The sequence below is a fragment of the Haemorhous mexicanus genome, chromosome 6, assembly GCF_027477595.1.
Source record: "Haemorhous mexicanus isolate bHaeMex1 chromosome 6, bHaeMex1.pri, whole genome shotgun sequence".
In the NCBI taxonomy this organism is placed as follows: domain Eukaryota; kingdom Metazoa; phylum Chordata; class Aves; order Passeriformes; family Fringillidae; genus Haemorhous; species Haemorhous mexicanus.
In genome coordinates, this window is record NC_082346.1 from 33,668,377 (window position 1) to 33,689,240 (window position 20,864).

General features: G+C 35.8%; 1 protein-coding gene across 1 annotated transcript in view; it reads left to right on the top strand.

The window, feature by feature from the left end:
* The window catches only part of AVEN (apoptosis and caspase activation inhibitor), an 83,328-nt gene that overhangs the window by 17,669 nt on the left and 44,795 nt on the right, over positions 1-20,864 (top strand). Inside the window, exon 2 of the mRNA XM_059849787.1 lies at positions 2,031-2,211. Coding sequence (XP_059705770.1) covers positions 2,031-2,211 — 181 coding nt within the window. The remainder of the gene's footprint in view (positions 1-2,030; positions 2,212-20,864) is intronic.

Consider the following 20,864-nt stretch of genomic DNA (forward strand, 5'->3'; position numbering starts at 1 on the left):
GTTCATTTCATTACACATTGGACAGATGTTTGCTCTGTACTGATTAAGACTCATTTTCAGTAAGGTGGGGTGACGATATTGGTAGCACATAGTGTAGCTGAATAGGCAGCTAAGAGAAAGTTGATTAAGGTGCATGTTTCTGAGTTTCTCGAGTTGTTACTTGGTAGCTGTCTTGTGAGATGGTAGAAGCAAACTATTTTCTGAAGTTTCACTGATAAGTTTTTAAAGTATTTGAAAATTTTAACGCATCTTTAAATTAATTGAATGTTGACTATTCAATTGTGAATATTTTCAGTTTTGTTTTGTAGCTTTGTGGTGCATCATGTAAGATTTTCCATTAAATATTTATTGGAAATGGAAGCAGGTTTTTATTTTAAGTTTACTTAACAGTAAGCTTCAGGACAGTACTTGGGGAACCAGGTTGCACACCTGCTGTTAATACTCATGAGAATTTGTGGTTTATTTCTTGAAGTTAACTGTTTCACTTCTAAGAAGGGAAATTTCCTTGAGGTGCACAGTATAGCATATACAGCAAATAACAGAAAGTGAAAAAGAATTTAGTCTGGTTTAAGAGAAAACATTTGTATCCATACTAGTTAACTGGAAGCTTGTTGAACTATGGAAGTGGTACTCCTGGGATTTTTGCGTTTACAGCTGAAAGAAGTGAATTCTTCAAACAAATCTATAAGAAGTAATTGTCTATAATGTCATAGTTGCTTAAGATGATTCTGATCTTTTCTTAAAAATAAAGTACAAAACTGATCTATCTTTTAGCACTGTTCTTGTTTTGACCTGTGAATTGTATCAGCTTCAAGTTATTTTGGGCACTGCATTTCACTAGGTTTGCTGGATTATAGCAAATCATTAATCTCATGGAGAAGGATAGAGAAGAAATAAGTTGGGTTTGTGGGTTTGTGGTTTTTTGTTTTGTTTTTGTTTTTTTGGTGTAAGTGGATTTGGCCTTTGTTGTTTGGAAATTATAGCTCTGCCTCAGTTTCCAGTAATGTAATTGTCACTTCATCCACTTGCTCATATAACTGTTTACCTGCAACAACCATTTTAGTGTATTTATGTGATGAATACAAAGAAAATAGAATTTACCTGAAAATTGCACAGAACCAGTGAGAATGCACAGAATATTTTCCTATTTATCATCTGTTTGACACCTGAGAGTGCATCTGTGTAATTGTGATGGATTTAGTCTCTTGCCTGTTGAGTGTTCCTCCCTCCAGGAAGCAAATATTTCCTTTTGTGAAGCAGCAGTCATTTCAGCTAAAACCCAAGCTCTGAGAGAGCTGCATGTATAGAGAATTCAAGACAGGGGATAGTTTTCCACAGCTCTTGAGTACTATTTTACTTGTATCTTAAGTTGACTCTGCAATGAATTCTCCTTTTGACCGTAGGACTTTTTAAGAGGTTAAGATTAGTATTTTGACTGCTAGCAGTAAATTTAATCTTTTCATGTCTATTTCCATAAAATTGCTTTCATGAAGGAAATTTAATTTGATTAATTTTTCCATATTACTTGACTCTATAGTTGGTTATAATGGAAATTCTTACATAAATCACCATTTTCAAAATGTTTTTCTGCAGAATGTCTTCTCCTATTCCACTCTACAAACATTTTTTTTTTCAGTTAAAACCTGTATCACTGCAACACTTGGACAGAGACAGAGACACTTGGTTTCAAATCTTAGTTCCACTCCCTATGCATTGCTCTCAGTTTTAGGAAGAAGGCTAGTCATTATGAATTTTCAGAATAGAAAGGAAAGTAGTGCAATTTGTATCAGTGTCACTGATTGATCCTGTGTAGGAGCTGAAGCTTTACTCAATGCTTTTAGTTACATTCTTGATAAATTACATACAGTTCACAGAGATAGTACCAGCTAAAATGTATGTGGGGATCCAGATGGATTTGTGTTTCTGGATTTTATTTCTGTGGTTGGTATTGTTTGTCTGAATGATTGTTTAAATACAGAACAAAATGCTGTTAAGTTGCCATGGCTTAACTGTCTATTTGAATGTCACAGGTAGAGGAAGATGATGATACTGAATCACGACATGAAGAAGAGAAGGAAGAAGTGAAATGCTATTCAAGAAGAAAGGTATTTTCTAACTGGAGCCGCTATGAGGATACAGAAAAAGAGGGACAGAATGAAGCTGGGGAGTCACAGAGAGGAACAGACTTCAGTGTTTTGCTTAGCTCAGCAGGTAAGCCTTTTTCAATATGTAGGGTTTTTTAGTTTTGCATTTTGAGACATGACTACTTTTCTGGCTGTTGTACTTGATGATGAAACTCTACTCTAGAATACCATTCCTATCTGCCTCAGTAAGTCTGCCATTTATGTATTTTAGAGTGTTGAAAGTCTCCATGGGTGCAGCCTCATAGCAAACAGGCTGGACGGAGCTGTGACAGATGGGGAGTAAGAGAGGGCTGCTGGCTAGTGCCTTTATAGCCTTCTGGTGAAAAGATGGGTCTGAGTGTGTGCAGCATCCCGAAACACTGAGCTTGTTCTTGCTGATCTTGATTATTGGGTTGCTTCCCAGGAAACAAAAAAACAGGTTGCTGGTATGAGTAAACACAACAAACAGGCAGCTGCTTGCTCTTGTTTGTTTCAACAGAGATTTGTGATCAGCACTTTAGAGATGTGTGTGTGAATAGCAGGTGTTGCTCTCCTTGAAAATAACGACCAGTTCTTTTCCTCTGTTTAGAGGAGATAATAAAGGAGAAGGTGGAGGGACAGTCTGTACTAGATGCTGGGGTTATTCAGGCATACATTAATAGTATAGGGTAGTTACACTAAAAGCAGTTACTAAAAGTATTTTAGAAACTCTTGATCTGCCATTGTGTTGGAATATTATTCAGTAAAAAGCTGCAAACAATGTATTATGGCAGTTTTGGTAGTACCTTGGAAATTCTGCAATCTCTCAAATCTAAATAATTGGATTTTTCAGTCACAGCTTGGTAGGGTAAGTTAGAAGTTAGCTACAGTAAAGAAACAAAGAACAGAGATTTGTTTCTTTGTGTAAGAATAAATTTCTGAAGTTTTGTTTCACATGAACTTTGTAATGTTGGGCCTAAGCTGTCAGGTTTTAATCACAGGATCATGAAATGTGTAATAGCTTCTCTGAATCTTGTGTTGCACGGCAAACAATGCTGGAATCAAGGCGCATAGTATGGATCTCAGAAATGTATATTTAACAGAATCTGGGGAGCAAAGTAAAAGTAGTAATTCAAAACTTTTTAAAGCAAGAGACCTGTCCTGAGCTGCCATGTCTCCACAGTTCAGCTTTTTAATAACTTCAATAACTTAATAGTTAGCCTGCAGAATGTCTTTAAAATGTTCTGAAGAATAGTGCTTTTAAACTGAGAATATAACAAAATATGATTCAGCTCTACTAATTTGTATTTTTAATGAGTTATACTTCAACATATGTATTACCTCCCCATTTATTTTACTCTTTAGATTCTCTTAATGCCTCAAATGATAATATTGGAAGGTAGCATTCATATATTCATCCTATTTCTTAATTCTAAATCTTTGATGTAGAGAGTGCTTTATTTTAGGAGATATTGTTACTGTTGTCTATAGTGAAATAAATTGATAAGAAACTGCAGTGGAATAAAGTACTTTCTTTTGGAGGAAGAAAAAAGTACCTTCTAAACAATAATGCAGATTTCTTGGAGTGACAAAAAAAGTAATTTGTGTCAGCAGTGTTCTTTGTTCTTTAGCTTCTTTGGTTGCTGTGTGAAAACTGGGAATACAGGCATTTATTTGTAGTGGTCTGAGAAGAAGCTCACACATCTTTATTTGATAATTGCTGTTGTTAGGATATTGCTGTTCAGCATTCTGAAGATACAGAATGAATTCAATTTAATTGCAATAAGCAGTTAGGGAGTGCAGGAGAGGGAATGGAGTTAAATTTCCAATTTTTCATTAATACCAAACCTTTAAAAACTCTTAAGATCTTAATATTAATACAACCAGTTAAGAATTCTTTAGCAAAAGCTCAGATTAAAAACCTGTTCTCCTATGTAATGGTTAGGTTCTGTAGTATTGAATGCAAGGTCCTAAAGAGAGTGTCATCCTTCAAGATAAAACTTGTCTTATCCCAGAAAATATTCTGTAATTGAATGAGATAGCATAGAAAAAATCATTTGGGATAATGTAATAAAGGCAGAATTAATGCTGGTGACAAAGTTAAATGGAGGAATTGCTGATGTATGAGGAATTAAGTCCTTGGTACTTATTTGTTTAATATCATTCATAAGTGCATATGTGTGTAATTCTTTACTTAAAATCAACCTAAAAATAGAAAATGAGATATTATGTGATATGGGTGTCATGTTGATAATTAGCATTAGAGCTTTTAAATCTAATACATAAATATTACTGTTGCTTGAATTAAGAATGAAACAAAATCATGCATTATTGTGCTACATTTTTATTGTTAGCAGAGGAAAGTGGAAAATGGAAGTCTGAGGAGGAGAAAAGAGTTTGTAGATACTTGCAGAGAATGTAAAGTCTAGGATGTTTTATGTTATGTCTTTCAATAGATTCTGAAGACAAACACTGTTTTTAGGTTTTTACTTATAGTTTCAGCTTTCTCTGCTTCATGCCACTCTCTAGTGTGGCACTGACTCTTTCGTTTCATTCTGATATTTAGGCCCGACTAGTCCCAGACTGTCTCCTGACTGCATGCTCTTTCTCTGCTTAGCCCTTGCCTGTCTACTAATTCTTCTCACTCTTCCTTCTGTTGTTTTTTCTGTTTGTTGATTTCTGTTGGTGGATCTTTTTTCACTCTTTTGTTGTGAGCCAGCTCCCTCCCATATATATTTATTAAAATCCATTTCTTTCAAATTCTGTCAGATGCAGAATATCCGTCCCTCATTCTTACCAGTCCTGGTGATCCCCAAGTCTTAGTTGTTCTGCTTGGCATTGCTCATTTGGTTTCATTAACTACCACACCCTGTTATGTTCCTCTTAATTTCTTTCCTTCTCTGGTCAATCCCAGTTTATTCTTTCAAGCTTCCAGTTCTGATCTCCATTATAAATGCTATCTTGTCTCCACATTCTCTGTCAGTATCCCCAAATTCCTACTTAAGTTACTCAACAATATAAAGTGACTGACCATTGTTTTCAACTGTGTTAGGGATATCACCATAGGTGAGGCTGCAGAAATATGCAGGGTGACAATTGTGGTCAGTGTTCTACCTAAGGCCTGTTAAATGCAGACTTCTACAGTGGAAAATCTGACTCTCACTCAAAGCTGTAAGTAGGAATTCAGTTGCCTTGCACAGTGGGATGACATGCAGAAGACCACTGAGGAGGTAGATGCGGCGACTGGTTGTTAAGCTTCAGCAGATCTTGTAAAAATTAGGTACAAACTCAGATTTCTAGAAACTTGTAGCTTGGACAAGTCAGGTCAGATTTTTCACAAAATGCACAGGGCGTACCTCTTTCGTGCAAAATCATTGTGCAGTCTGATTGCAAGTTACTGATTCAGGGCAGGAAAGTGGTTACAGTTTCTCAAGTGCTTTCACACAAGTCATTCTCTGGGTTCCATTACAAGGTGATGGTAAGGGGAGGATAAGGAAAAGCCACCTGAAGCAGACAATATACCATGAAAATTTCATACTGAATAGTTCAAAAGGCAGCTGAAAATAGTCTTAAGAACTGCCAGGTGCCTTTGATAACAGCTGATGTCACTGGCCTGATGGAGCTTTTTTGTTAGGGCTTATTATATTTCTGTGTAAAATAGATATCCTGGGTTCAGCTTAAGTTGTTAAGTATGTTTCTTTTTTTCAGCATTTTAACATGCCTTTATTTTTAATTATCCTGAGTATAGCAAACTTTTCCGTGTTGCTTTTGTCTAGCTGATGTAAAATACAAGTCCCATGTGAAGCCTTCAGGGAATGGGTCTTGAATCAATTTAGTAAAAATGCTGTTGAAGCATAAAGAGCAAGAGAAGTGGAAGTGATAGGATAACCTTACTTTGCGAGCAGAATCTTGCCATGTTTGAAGAGCTGCCCTCATTATTTGAAAGATGAGTGTTGTGACCTACAGTAGACTTAAGTTGTTCATCAGATTTTTGGCTGTGAATAGATTCTTTAAAAATACATATTTAAAATATCATTATAGAGCTGATCAGTACGTATTCAGGCACTTGATTACTTTTCTTTAAATGTGGTAGGCATTAGCAGTAAACCAGCCAAAAATTGCCAACATACATACCCTCAATAACAATACTTGGATTGCAAGGTGATGATTATTATATTTGGACATGAATTTTTTCACATTTGGTTTTTTTAGGCCATTTGAACTGCACAACATTTCTCCATCTTAGTCTTAAAGATTAAGATGGAGAAATGCTGCGCAGTTCAAATAAAACTGGGAGAATGGTTTTGATATTGTAATAATACATATGATTTATAATAATGATATATATAATTTCTGTAGGTACCTAGCAGTTAAATACAATAAAAAATGTAGAATAAAAATCAAAACAGTCACTGGAGCATGATAGTAATGAACATTAGGTATGAGAATTGTGAAGTAACAGTTACATTCCCTTCCCAAAACACTTGATCTGTTTTTTAACCTCTTTCTTTTGGGTCTTTGTTTAATTTTGACATGTCTATTGAAATGGTCTTTTGCATGGTCAGTACATGCTTGAGAATTTGAAGTACACAAAAGACCTTTGGCCATCTTGAAAAACCTGAACAGATAAACTTGTGGAGCAAGGCTTGCATTAAAAGTAGGTTTTACTTTTCCATCTCAAGTTGAGAGTTTTCCAAGGTTTTTTTTGAAAAAAGAAAAAATTGAGTGAAGAGTAAATCAGTTTTATTTTTTTAATGGTAATTCTGCTCAAGCAAAAAAAATAGCAGTAACAGGGCATAGTTCAAGTACTAAAAAAAAGAATCCTTTGAGTTTTAAAATTATGAGAATAGCTGAAAATTGGTTTTCTTAACAGAAATGCCTAACTCTCTCATTGGTGATTTGGATTACTGTATATATAAGGTCCCATTTTTCAGTGGTACTTGCTTGACATCTCAGCTACTTGGCCAGAAATTGGCCAAGAAGTTCAACTGATGCAAAATTTTTATGTTCTTACTGTTCCCTAAGTGACATGACCCCTCTGTGGAACACAGAAATATTGGTTACTTCTTATCACTTATCATCAGCTTTGATACAGGTGCCAGGTTACTGATTTCAAAAGGTGATTGCACTGTTGCACTAAGGGTTGGTAACAGGTCACTTAAATATTGCCAGTTTGTGGGGCCCTGACATAAATAGGTAGGGCATGTGCTTTACTTATATCCTTCTTTATGTTCTCTGTTTTTCACTACCTCGTTCCCTAACCATTCTCTGACTTTCCATGACGTGCTCTCCTATCCTGCTTTTCCTTCTAGTCTCATTTCAGCACATCAGAACTTTCATCTCCTTTCTGATGGCCCTCTGGTAGATAACATTTCCCATCTGTGGAGGGTTCATATCCAAGTGGTCTCATTTCCACTTGCACACGCTTTATTTGCAGCGTGGCTGTCTGCAACTTTGGACTTGTTACTAGACCTAAGAGATACTTCTTCTGGCTTATGTACCTGTAGGTGTCTGAAATCAACAAAAAAATGGTCTCTCCTGTACTCCTTTTCTGCCCCAAACAAACAGAAAAAAAAAACCCTTCCACAATAAAGATTTGCATTGAAATCACAGGACTTGGCATCAGTGAAAGCTGGCTCTCCATCTGCTCAGTGCTTCTTCCTAAACTGTTCCTAACATTACAGAAATTCATCTTCTTTTTTTTTTTCTAATCAGACAAGCCAAGCTGTATTTTTTTCTTTTTTTTTGTCTGAACTAAAAATAAGGCATGCCAGATTTTAAGTATTAATTACATTTTCTTGATAAATGTGTTTTCCTGTAGTAGGTAGTCTGTGCTCATTATATATGCTTTCATATCTGTGCCTTTATCCCTCCTAAGTTTTATGTAAAATATAACCAAAACTAAGATTGAAGTGTGGAAGTGTAATGTGACTCCATGATTTGAATATAAATGTAGGATAACATGTCTTCTATTTAACATTCTGATGTCTTAGAAATATGTGGCTTTAAGTATCAGTGGTAGTACTGTATAATTACTGGTAAGTAATATAAAAAATCTGAAGAGTTTCAGTATTTCAGAGAAATTTGGATGCTTTATGATTTAGAATTGAATAGAGTAAGATTCACAGACTAAAGGGGTTAAATTTTGTTCCCATTAAAATCAGTGTGGTAAGCTTTTCCCCATTCTTTTAACTTTTCACATCTTGCGTGCAGTCATTTATTTGTGAAGTTCCAGATTTCTGGATTTAAAAGGTTTTCTGGCCAATATCCTTCTCTAACACTGGGTCCTTAATCTTTTGCTGCTACTTTATATTGGTGGTAATTCTGCTGAATTGTGAAGTGTGGTTTGGTTATGAAATCACAAATCAGTATTTTTAAATGTGGAGCAATTTGTCCTTATTCCTGTCTTGCTGTTCTCATGTACCCTACTTGAATAAAGATAGATAAAAATGTCTATTCACCTGATTGACTGTTTCTTTAGTTTAATAATTTCCTTTGTTTTTACAAAGCCCTAAAAATGTTCTTCCTGACTAGGCCTCACCTTGGTCATCTGTGTTTCTGCCACATCATCTCTGACATTTCTGCCACTGAAATCCCCATACCAAAACTGAATTACTCTGACTCTGGTATTTAGATTGTACATTTCTTATTCCAGTATTCATTTCCAAAGTTCAGTGTGTTATTGCCATGACTTTCTTGTTCATTTTTATCCTACTTTTAATGCTTTTTATTTATTTTGTTCCATTCCCTACTTTGCGGTTTTTTTAAACTTTTTTTTTATTTTCATTATTGCTGCATATGACTTTTGATTGTTCTGATTTTTTTTTCTTTTGGTTTCCTTTTACACTTTTGATTCTGTTAAATTCTGACCACTGTTAAATCACCTGAATTAGACTGTAGACTTTTTAGAGACCTTTTTTTTCTTATTGATAAAGTACTGTTTCTTTTCCAATAATGACATAATTTGATATCACTTCTTTGGTAATACTAACATATGTTGATTGATTTGGAGGAGCTGTGTTTGTTTTAATCGTAATGTTTTTTGTTCCATCTCTCAGCAGTTTACATTAGAGAGAGAAACAAAATAGAAACAGAGATTCTACAAAGTTTTCTAAAGCTAGAAGGTTTTGCTTATGGTAAAAATGATAAGACTATCAGATGTAGCAGATTATTTTAGTTGTAGAAACCAGACTGCATTTGCTGTTCTGTTTCTCATAAGTGTGCATTTATTCATAATATCTGTTAACAAACAAAATAACCGTGCTAGGAATGTTTCCTTTTTCATTGATTCGTGTTCCAAAGAAGTGTTGTGATCAGCCTGCATGTGAACCACCATCAGAAGAGATGGTGAAACCTATTCTGGCAATAGTGTCAGAAATTCATTTGCAAGGAACAGTGCTGTTTCTAAGCATCAGTTTTGGCATCAAAGAAGGGCTGTGAAGTAGATAGTGCTCTAATGGATATGGAGTGCCTGTTTCTTCCTTAACCTCATTTACAGCTCCTCCTTTCTACTTATTCCATGTGTAGTCCTGAAATTTCTCCTCAAATCTGGTCTTGATGGCTTGGACTCTCCTTGTCCTGCTCTTCTTTTAATACTTTTGGTTTTAGTGTGCTTTAGTCACACCTATTAATTTTGAGGTTCTTTTCCTTGGTCTCATCCTATTGCTTAAGAATCCCTGGTTCCTACATCCAACTTCTAGTCTAGGCTTTCTCTTTACCCTTCCCCTGCCTCATATTTTTGTCCAAATCACTTGTTAGTTCCTCATCTGTTCTAGGTTCTCTTGCCTATTTATTGTTCAGTCTCAGCTCATCAGGGAAGTGGCATCTTCAGCATTTCTGGGTGTTGTATAGGAAATTGATTCTTCCTAGCACTTCCAAGTTTTTTTTTTTTTTGGAAACAGCTTATTTTTTTGTCTAGATTTGAGTAATTTTCCTGGAGAATGTCAAAGATATATTTAGCCTTGCCAGAGCTTGTTTTAAAACAAGAGTTGTATTAACTGTCTATTCCAGCCTCAAGGGAATTCTTTGTATTCCTTTGTTGTCCTTTCTTGCAAACCAGTCCCTTGTGTGTGTAAAATTGTGAACTAAAAACTCTTTTAATAAAAGTCATGTTTGATGGTAAGAATGGGGTGCAATTGGGGAAGAATTATATTTTCTCTGATTCTGACTAATTTTCAACCTTTACTGGAATGTGAATCAGATGACCTTCCTTTGACAGTACTCTCTCGTTGTCTGAGTTTACAAAGCATGGTATTTCGGAATGTGCTCCAGATAATTTGGATTATAAAAGTGATCTCTTTGCTTCTTTTTATACTGTTGACTGGAAACAGTCTGTGATAGTATGGGTTTCTTTTACTGAATCTATACTTGTGCTTCAATATACAGAAAATGTGTCACTGAAAATTGTGTATCACCTTGCTATGAAATAAAAGGGGGCAAGGTGGAAGAACTGTTTCAAGATGGGTATGATTTAAAATCATGACATAATTCTATTGATTTTTGTGTCATAAATGCTAGTGGCCATAATTGTGGATATTTATAGCAATGAAATTTTCATTCAAGACACTTGGTTAACCTTCTGCTGGGAAAATGCTGGCAGAACAGAAGTTTTGGAAAGCCAAGTGTTATAAATTGACAGTTCACTGGTAACAGGAGGTAATCTAAGTTAGATTTTTTTTTTTTTTAAAGAAATAAAGTGCTAGGGGTGTAAGAGTAACAGTTCCAGACAGCAAGTCTATACAATTTGTATTATTCAGGTAAAGGTATTCTCTTTGCTGTGTTCCTTGTAACCTTTCCGATGCCCAAGGAAATACACTGAAGTGGTTCTAATGGAAAACAGCACTTCTTCCCTGACTTCCTTGCAATGGAGCCTTGTTAGTTTGTTTTTTTTTCCTTCTAAGTGTGCTTAATGTTTCAAAAGTCATTAGATGATAGAATTTGGCATGACAGAATTTGAAATTGCTTTATATTTTGTTTCTGCCCTTGGTAATAAACTAAGGTCATCTCCCTGCTTCTGAATAAAAAAGTTTGAAAGCCACTTCAGTGATTTTATGGATTTTGGCCCATTACCAGATATGGATCTCATTGCCTGATCTGACTACATGAATGGTGCAAAAGAGCTGGCAGGAACATGAAATGGAACAGCTGGTGAGAAGGGAAAGATCTTGCAGAATCAGTAAAATACTTGAATTGCTATTGATAATAGTAATGGTGGTAGCATGCATGTGTATTGGGTTAAGTTGGATTATATCCAGATGCCTACTTCTGATTCATCTTAATGTACATTTGCAGTTAGAATATTGACAACAAGTAAATTTTCCAATGCAAATATGAGTCTACAGCCTTTCTTGCTTTAAATTTTCCTTTGTGTAACTCCACATGGTGCTGTCCGCCCCTTCTTTTGTGTTTCTTTTTTTATTCATTTCATAAGGCCTTATTAATTGTTTCCTTACTCTTAGTTTTATATATCCTGTTTCTGTCTCACAGACAATTTTATTTCTCTGAGTTGTATTTGATTATGAAAAAAGGAGAAGAAGGAAGAGTAAGAAGGAGGAGTAGAAATCTCCAGGAAGAATAATCTAGCCTCTTAGAGTAAAATTGCCTACAAATATGATATGACTAAATTAACTTGAAGAAATGTGATCTGAAAGCATCAGATCTCATACCTTTACCTTACAAGCACAGTTTAGCTTGTCAAAAAAAAATTGGTCTGTATAAATATCTCTGTGTAAGGTAACATTTAACTAGAGACAAAGCGTTATAAAGTGTCTAAAATGATTGATTTGGTCATGTTATCTTTTTGTTTAAAAAAACCCAACTCAACAACAAAACCCCCCCTAGTGATTATTTGTGTTTAGTGCCTGTGCTTCAGAATAGTTTATCTGTTTCAGTGCATGTGAACCTTCTTTTGTATGCTCATTCATTAATAGAAGAGTCTTTTGTCCTTTTGGGGCTTGTATTTGCAATTTTTGCTTCTTTAATGTATTTTAACATACTACCATTTTTTTACAAACTTGCTCAGTAGGGGAGAAGAACCTTTATGGTCCAAATTTTAGCATGAATTAAAAAAATCAACTCTGTTCTGATAGCTGGTCACAACTAAACTTGGAAATTATTCAATTTTCTCATCTCCTTGCAAGATGTTTTTAAAACATATATAATTTAATTGTAATGAAATAATATTTGCCATTATTTGCTTTTAGATGTTAGAGATAAAATACTTCCAAGAAACATCAAGTATAGTTCCTTCATTTTTTAACTTGCAAAATATGTGAAATAGGAAACATAATTTAAAAAAAAAAATTCAGTAAAGTTTAGGTGAAATTTGAGGAAGTTGTTTCTTTCTCTAGCTCAAATTCCTTACTGATTTGAAAGATATTAGGCAAGGTTCTCTCAAATCTTACATGAAAGGCTAACCCCAGCATAGCCAGTAAAATTCCTAGATTACAAAGCCAAGGAAATCCTTTGTGATTGGGTGAGCTTTTCTGAATAACATGAGCAGTCATCAAAGCAAGTTGTGAACTAGTCAGTGTTTGACTTAAGGCAGATCTCTTAGTACTGCTACTGTCAAAAGTTCTTGTCAGTCTTGATTTAAACATGTCTGCTTTGACTTCGACATGGCTTTTGACATGTCTCCCTGAGCATCCTTAGAGTTAAGCTCAGGAAATGCAAACTGCATGAGTGAGTGGAGAGGTGGATTGAGAGCTGGCAGGATGGCAGACCTTGGAGGGTTGTGATCAGTGCCACAGAGTCTAGTTAGTGGGCTGTAGCTGGCATTGCATCCCAAGGCTTGGTACTGGGTCTTCTCGAACTTACTGATCACTGACCTGCATGGAGGAACAGAATACCAAACTGTGGGGAGTGGCCAGTACCCCAGAGTGCTGTGCTGCCATCCAGCACAACCTACACAGGCTTGAGAGTTGGGCAGAGGGGAACCCAATGAAATTCAACAAAGATAAGTGTAAGATCCTGCACCAGGGGAAGAATAACCCCATGGATCAGCACAGGCTGAGGGCTGAGCTGCTGGGACCCCTGGGGGTCCTGGTGGACAAACTGTCCCTGAGCCAGCAGTGTGTCCTTGTGGCTACAAAGGCTAATGGGATCCTGGGCTGCATTAGGAAGAGCATGGCCAGCAGGTCAAGGGAGGTGATGCTGCCCCTCCACTCAGCCCTGGTGAGCTTCACCTGGAGTGCTGTGTCCAGTTCTGGGCTCCTCAAGACAAGAGAGACAGGGAGTTACTGGAGCAGGTCCAGTGAAGGGGCAGCAAGACAGCATCTCTTATGAGAAAAGGCTTGAGGGAGTTGGACCTGTTTAGCCTGCAAAAGAGATGACTGAGAGGGGACATCATCAGTGCATATGAAAATATCTGAAGGACAAGTGACAAGAGGATGGGACCAGACTCCTCAGGTGGCCAGTGACAAGACAAGGGGCAACAGGTATAAACTGAAACACAGGAAGTTTCATCTGAATATGAGGAAAAACTATTCAAGGGTGCCAGGACACTGGAACTGTTGCCTAGAGAGACTGTAGTCTCCCTTCTCTGGAGATATTTGAAATGTGCCTCGCCAGTTCCTGTGCAACCCGTTTTGGGTGAATCTTGTTTAGCAGGAAAGTTGCACTAGGTGATCTCCAGAAATCCTTTCCAATCCCAACCATTCTGTGATTTTATGAATTTCAGTGGTGGAGAATCACCTAAAGCTCTGATGTGTTGTTACATTCACTTTTAAAAGTGTGTATCTTATTTTTCCTCTAATTCTGTGTAGCCTGAAGATTGCAGAGAGTTGCAGGAAAAAAACCCACAAAAATGACAGACTAAATTCTCTGCAGGTGAAGATTAAGTGAAGTACAGTATATGCATGTAAATAGTCCCTATGCATTTAAAGTCGTCTGAGGTGATTGTTATTCCTCCTGAGCTGAAAGCAAGTGAACTGCAGAAACTGGGAAAAGAATAGAGAAGAAAATAGAAAATACATCATGGTGTCACCATATAAGTCAGTGACACAGGCACATCGTATAGCTTTTTGTGCTTTGGATCCCAGAAGCTCCACAATGAAACAGTAGTATTGAGAAGATACAGCAAAGGCCAGCAGGGCAACCAACAGTATGGAAGAATTTGCATATAAGGCATGGGTAAGAATGGTATGAGTAGAGTAAAATAAGAGCTTTTCAAGTGCAAAGACAGATGAGAATGGTATGCCATAGCCCTCTGTGAAATCACAGAATGATTAATATGATAAATAAGAAATTATTGTTCTCTCTGCTAGTGGACGAAGTAGGGAATATTGAATGGAGCTATCTGGCAGCAAATTCAAAGCAAAGGTATTTTTTGATGTAACTCATAATTACTATGGAAATTTGTCACAGGATCTTGTGGAAACTGAAAGTTTTTGCTGGTTCAAAAAGAACTGGAAAAATGCTTTGAGGGTTACCTTATAAATAAGGCATTATCTCAGGCTCAAAAAATCCCTGAACTGCAAATAGCTGTAGGCAGGCAGAATAATTCTGAGGAAGTATCCCTGTTTGTGTGCCCTGTTTTCAGTCATCCATAGACTCACTCTTGTTGTGCAGAATTTGGGGCTGTAGGGAGCTTCTGGTGACCTTTCCCAAGTGATGTGCTTCTTTCTTCCCTGTTTGCAAGCTGCAGAATAATTAAATTAGTATTTAAAGTTTGAGTTGGTGTCAGTCCAAAATGGTTGGAAGGTATTGAGGTCCCATAAAGAATTCACTTTTCTGTAATTTTAGGATTTTTAGCCTGCTTGCTGGCTTCACTACTGGTTGATATATAAGTATATAGCAGAGGAATAGCAAGCTGAATTCCTTGTAAAGCATCAATACTGTCATTGAGGCAGGCTATACAAATGGGTATTTTTAATGTCTCATAGTGTCAGGAATATTGAAGAACACTAGGGAATGTCTTTCTAGAAGTGGAAAAAAAAATGCTATCAAAGGGAACTATTTAGGTAATTGTAGATCCATGAATTTTATGGATCAAATTTCAGTTCTGGAAAAAAAAATGGAAAAGCTAACAGGTTTGGTTAATTGAGATTTAAAGTGTGGAGGCAGCCCTTGCAGGACCTAAAAGTTGGTCCAGGACCAGGTATCACAAACAAAGAGGAATGAGCTGAGCAGATGTCTGTTGAGGCTGTTGGGCTGCAGGTTGAGTTGCCAGGAACACACTGTTGCATCTGCTGTAACAAAGCTTCCTTTTATGCAGATGCTGCTCTAATCAGACCCTTCCCAAAGCAGTTTATATCTGCCAGTTTTAAATGTCTGTAAAAAATATAAATATATATATATGCCACTATATAAATGTAGGTAAGCCCTCGTGCTTCTGTTTTAAATCAGAGTTTGTACCTATAGAGGCCTGAATGTCTGCTCTGTGCATTGTCACCTGTAGCTATATACTGGTTTTGTGTGAACTGGCTCTGCTTATTTATTTAAAAACCCAAACAAACAAACAAAAAACCTCCCCAAACAAACAATCCCCAAACAAACAAACAAAAACAAACCCAAAAACCAACCAAAAACCCCCAAACTTACAACAAAACTGCACAACTACCAAAAAAACCCCCAAAACCATCAGCTCTCTATATATGAATATATATGAAAAAAATATATGAATGTAGATGAAAATATATATATATGAGTATAACCAATATCAGTCAGGTTGGCTTTTTGAAATATAGCTCTTTCTACCACATTGGCAGTACTGGATAAATACTACCCTCATGTATTTATAGTGCAAATGGTTCAAAGTGTTTTAGTGCCTTTTTTCTCATTACAGTAATTTTTGGAGTCGGGATTATTTAATGAAGGCCTTGAGAGAGGTGTAAATGGCCATGGTGAATTTTGTGTTCCTTTGTAACTTAAGGTGAATTAGACTTACTGCATCAGTGATTTAACTATAGGAGCATAAGTTCTGGATTTCACTCCTTACTTTCTATTGGCTTATATAAGTTCTTTTAATAGGAGGATGGAAGTGTAAATGTACCTTGTGTTTTACCTGTAACATAGTGGTCTTGATAGACGTGAAAGTGAATGCAGAAGACAGGCCAACAACTCAGCAATATGTGTACCTCCAAGTCTGTGCTCCTATTTGTGGGTTTCTTTTAGCTGATAACTGCCCAGAACAGGCAGTTGGCACTTTTGGTTTGTGTCTGATTCACACAATTTTTGAAAGACTTATTAAATCGTATCTTACCACTTTAATATTTGTTACTTGTTGAATTAATTGGGAAGGGGGTCCCGTATGTATGGACCACATGTGCCATTTTGCTAAGCAGATGTGCTCTCTTTGGGCAATTGCCTATTGTTATTTTGTGATGTGGTCTATTCATTTCACATGTACAAACAACTCAATACAGAGTGAAAATGAAAAGATATCCTTGTCAGATGCTTAGTGATCCTTAAACAACTGATTATGATAAAGGTGGAAAAATAAATATTGACTTACTGTTTTTAGATGATATGATTTTACATAATTGCACATTTTGGAAAGCACTTGGTGACTCTTGGGCACCATGTGTGATTCTTGGGGATGGTCCTGTACAAGGCAAGTAATTGGACTCAATGATCCTTATGGGTTCCTTCCAACTCAGCATATTCTGTGATTCTTTGATATTTATTTCTGGTTTCATGGAACTAATAAGAAACTGTTAGTTTAGTTACTACATCTGAATTCTTTGAGGATAAGTGAGAAAAATAATGCACTTAAAAATAACATTTGTCTTGATGACTTAAAAATATTAATGAATACATCTGAAAGAATCCACCTTTTAAAAATATTGGTTGTATCTAGTTCTTCCTACAAGCTTTCCACTTGTTCTTAGCCCTCTCATATTTTCAACAGAGTTTAAAAAGCTTCAAGTGCAGTTCTCAGTTCAGAAGTTTCTAAAACACAAGATTTTGAGTAAACCTTTTGAGATCTTTGAATAATCACCTGATTTTTCTTAAATAAGGATGTTGGTTAGCTGGCATATTTACAGTTTGGAGTGGTGTTTTTTTTGGGGGGGTGGTGTTTATTTTGTTTTATTTTTAAGCCATAATAAGCAGTATCTTTTACAAAAGAGAGGGCAAAAAACTCAGAAAACATTCAAGTTCACAAAACTTGTAGTGTGAGAACAGTACTTGTCTGAATTCCAGTTCTTATTTTTCTCTTTTTTAATATCCAACTCTGAACCACATCTAGCAGATACAAAGCTGTCTTCTGAAGTAAGCTGACAGATGCTGTAATGCATTTGCTGCTTGTTGCAAAGATTATTGAGTTATAGTAGGCTTTGATGGTTCAAGGTATGGAAATCATGAGCTGGTTTTATTGAAACTTACAGCCATATTTATTTTAGTTTATATTTTACAGAACCTACTTCCTCACTTATGATTTTTCTCCTGATGTGTTGGATGTGAGACAAATTATCGGTGCATGTTGTATAGGAGCTGTGAGGAGGCAGGAGGAGTTCTTACTGTATCAGGGTGATATGTGATGTGAGACATGGGGAAAAAAAAATTGAGAGGAAAAAGGACAGAAACTGGGGAAATACAGAGAGTGCTGGAACCTGTCAGCAACAAAATGGCTGAGTTATGGGTGCACTAGCAAAAATTCCATCAAGTTCTCATTAAATACAGCAAATGGGAAAATGGGAAAGGGTTAGAATAATAGAAAGTCTTTGCCTGTATTAAGCAGAAGACTTAAGTGTGTTTAGAGAAATGACTTTCCCCCCCTGCCATGGCAGTGAAAAGTGTGCCTAGTAGAACAAGTTTCAGATATATAAAGTATGCCACGTTAATATGCATGAGGTGACCCCTTTCTTGCAGAAGTTGTTTCACATATCCTGCCATTATTTTGGGAGTATGCTGTTGACTCTTTATACTACAATGAGCCTTGTCTCATATCAACTTGAGTTTTTTAGTCTCATACTATTCTACCAGTCTTTGGCAAGTAAGTTCAGTTTTCTAGCACTTGCTAGAATTCTTTGTACATAAATGAAGGGCTCATAATGGGTATTTTTGAATGGCAAATTAGTCTGCCTTTAGCAAGCATCAGGCAAGAGAGATACTGTTTTAGAAAGTTAGCAAAACATAAAAAGAAAAAACCAGAAAGAACTGAAGGTTATATTAAATAAGAATATCATATAATCAGATGTCCTAAATAGAAACAAGGGAAGTGATACAGAGAGAAGTAGAAGAGATACTTGAAACAATACTAGAGGAAATATTGCATCTTAATTAATAGAAAAAAATATGCGAAAACAATAAAAGACAGTAGCAGCAAAGATGTAGTTTTTCAAAGCTGCTATTGATTACAAAATTGACCAGGGTGATGATATAAATGGTATGTTAAATGATGTAAAATTCTTAATGATTTTGAATTTCAAAGGTTGTGGGAGGTTTTTGTATCTGAGCAAATATATCTTTCTCTATGACTTCTAGGTGTAATTTTTTGATTAAAAGGTATAATGTTCATTTTTCAAGCCCTAACAGATCATAGAATCTTATTCTGAAATGTTTTGCATGGTATTTTCATGTAGAATTCATCTCATGTGAATGCTGTAAATGAGGGAAAAAAATGAGATGACCTGCACCTTCTTTTTTATAGTTTAACTTGGGGACGGATGTCCAGTCTTCTTATTGACACTCTGTACACAGTACCTTAGGGTGCATTAACATGGTGCTGTTTCCTCACTGTGCTGTAGTTTACCTTTCATAAATAACTGATCAACACTTCTAGCTGTATTTAATATTCTTTTGTATAAGCAGAGATTTATTATTCTGTAATAAAAGATATCCTCTTACATCTGGTGCTGTGGTACAAGGTGTTGTTTGCTTTGCCAGATTAAATAGATAATGAAGTGCAGTAAATGTTTTGTGGTATTATTAGCAGAAGCATGGCTTTTAAAAAAATTCTTTCTTAAACAGCTATGCATGGAAATATGTATAAAAATATTTTGAAGGGTTTAAATCTTAGGAAATATTTCACTCTGGTAGAAGTCAAGAGATCATTTAAGAGTTTTTCCTTTGAATAACCTTAGCATCAAAAGAGAGATGTTATTTTTACAGTATAGGAAATCTAAGAACATCAAACATCTGTCCTTGAAAAATTTAAACTTCAGTGTTAGTATAAAGAATTTTAAATTAATTGAGTTATTTTTAATACATTAAAGTATATGTTGATGTGATAAACAATCAAATATGAAATAAAAACTTACCTAAGAGATACTTGATTGAAGCTTTGTCTGTGCTCTGTCAGAATATACTGAGACTCACTCAGCAGATAGGAAGCTTTTTTCTATCTGAAATGCATTGTGCACTCTCGTCTTGTGATTTCTTTTTCACAGCATCTTCTTATTCACTGCTGCTTTGCTCTTGTGGTATTGGCTGTTTCCAGTTTATTTCCAGGTATCTTCAGAGTCTGAGTTCTTCTACATTCAGGATTTTTGTTAATTCTGCCCTGATCAGGGCAGGACCTGTGAACTTTGCATCTTTCCCTCCCAACCAAAAAACATTAAAAAAAAAGAGACAAATGCACTGACCCCAGTCAAATCAAGTATTCAGCACCCATCTAAAAAATCATTTAAATATTTGCTATCCAGTGAATTCCATCTGTTTTCTGGTGCTATTCCAGCACTGAAAAGTTATTTCCCTTCACATTTTGGTAGCCTCCACATTTTTGATTTTTGTAGGAAATATACAGGATCAGTAGACATCAGATCTTAACTTTTAATCCATGCAACATTATTCTGTGAAGGATGGAGAAGGTCTGCCTCTCTCAGCTCCTCGTGCTTCTGTCAGACACAGATGTGAAATGCTGCTTTAGAGAGAGGGGGAGAAAAAATCCTAAAGGGTGTAGTGTTTTGTCATCTCTCAGGACAGTGAGCACGCATGGCATCAATGAGTGGCAGATATGAGCTATTCAAACCAGTCGCTGAACTGACAGGATGACACTTTCATACATAATAGAACCATTAATTATTTCTTCTGATGGACAGCAGTGTGTACTAGAAGAAAAAAGCAGCAGAGGATAATACTAGGTTTGATAGTTTCTCTGTGTTTTAACAGCTTGTCATTAAGAAACAAACCAGGAAAAAAACCTGCTGTTTGGGGATATGATCAGGTAAAACAGACCAGAGCTGTTTTGACAGGGTGGATGTCATTCATAGGGTTAAAAACTCCAGTCAGGTTAAGGTCTATTCAAAGCTAGCTTTTTATAAAGATGTTCTAACAGATCTGCTTTAAAAATCATGGTTTGTGTTTTGCTTCATGTAGCCTTTCATTTGGGGAGCCTGGCTGTTGTCTTGTACATTTTCATTTATAAATTAATTTATAGATTAAACCCACACATTTCTTTTTTTTTTTTTTCTCTGCAAAAGGAAACCTTAACATTTAAAAAAATATTTTTCAAAGGATTCTCTGTATGAAGATTATGTTCAAACTCATTACACACTTTGTATTATAGACACTCACAAATCCTTTTCTAATTAATTTAGAAATTTAAATTCTGTGATTTAATGGTGAGGAACTGTTCTCTCAAGGCTAATATGGAAAAAACAATATTTTGAAGAACTCACTTCAGTGTAGCATAAGCCTTCATAAATATAAAGTATGATGGTTAAAATCTTCATTCACAGTATCAATGTTGTTAAGGGCAACGTATGATGATTGTGGGGAAAATAATGTGATATTTAGAACTTTTCCTTAAAATAGAGTTTTGGGTATTTTTTCCTCCTAGAATCTTCTTTAGTGTAACTTTTCTTTTTAAATTTTTTGACA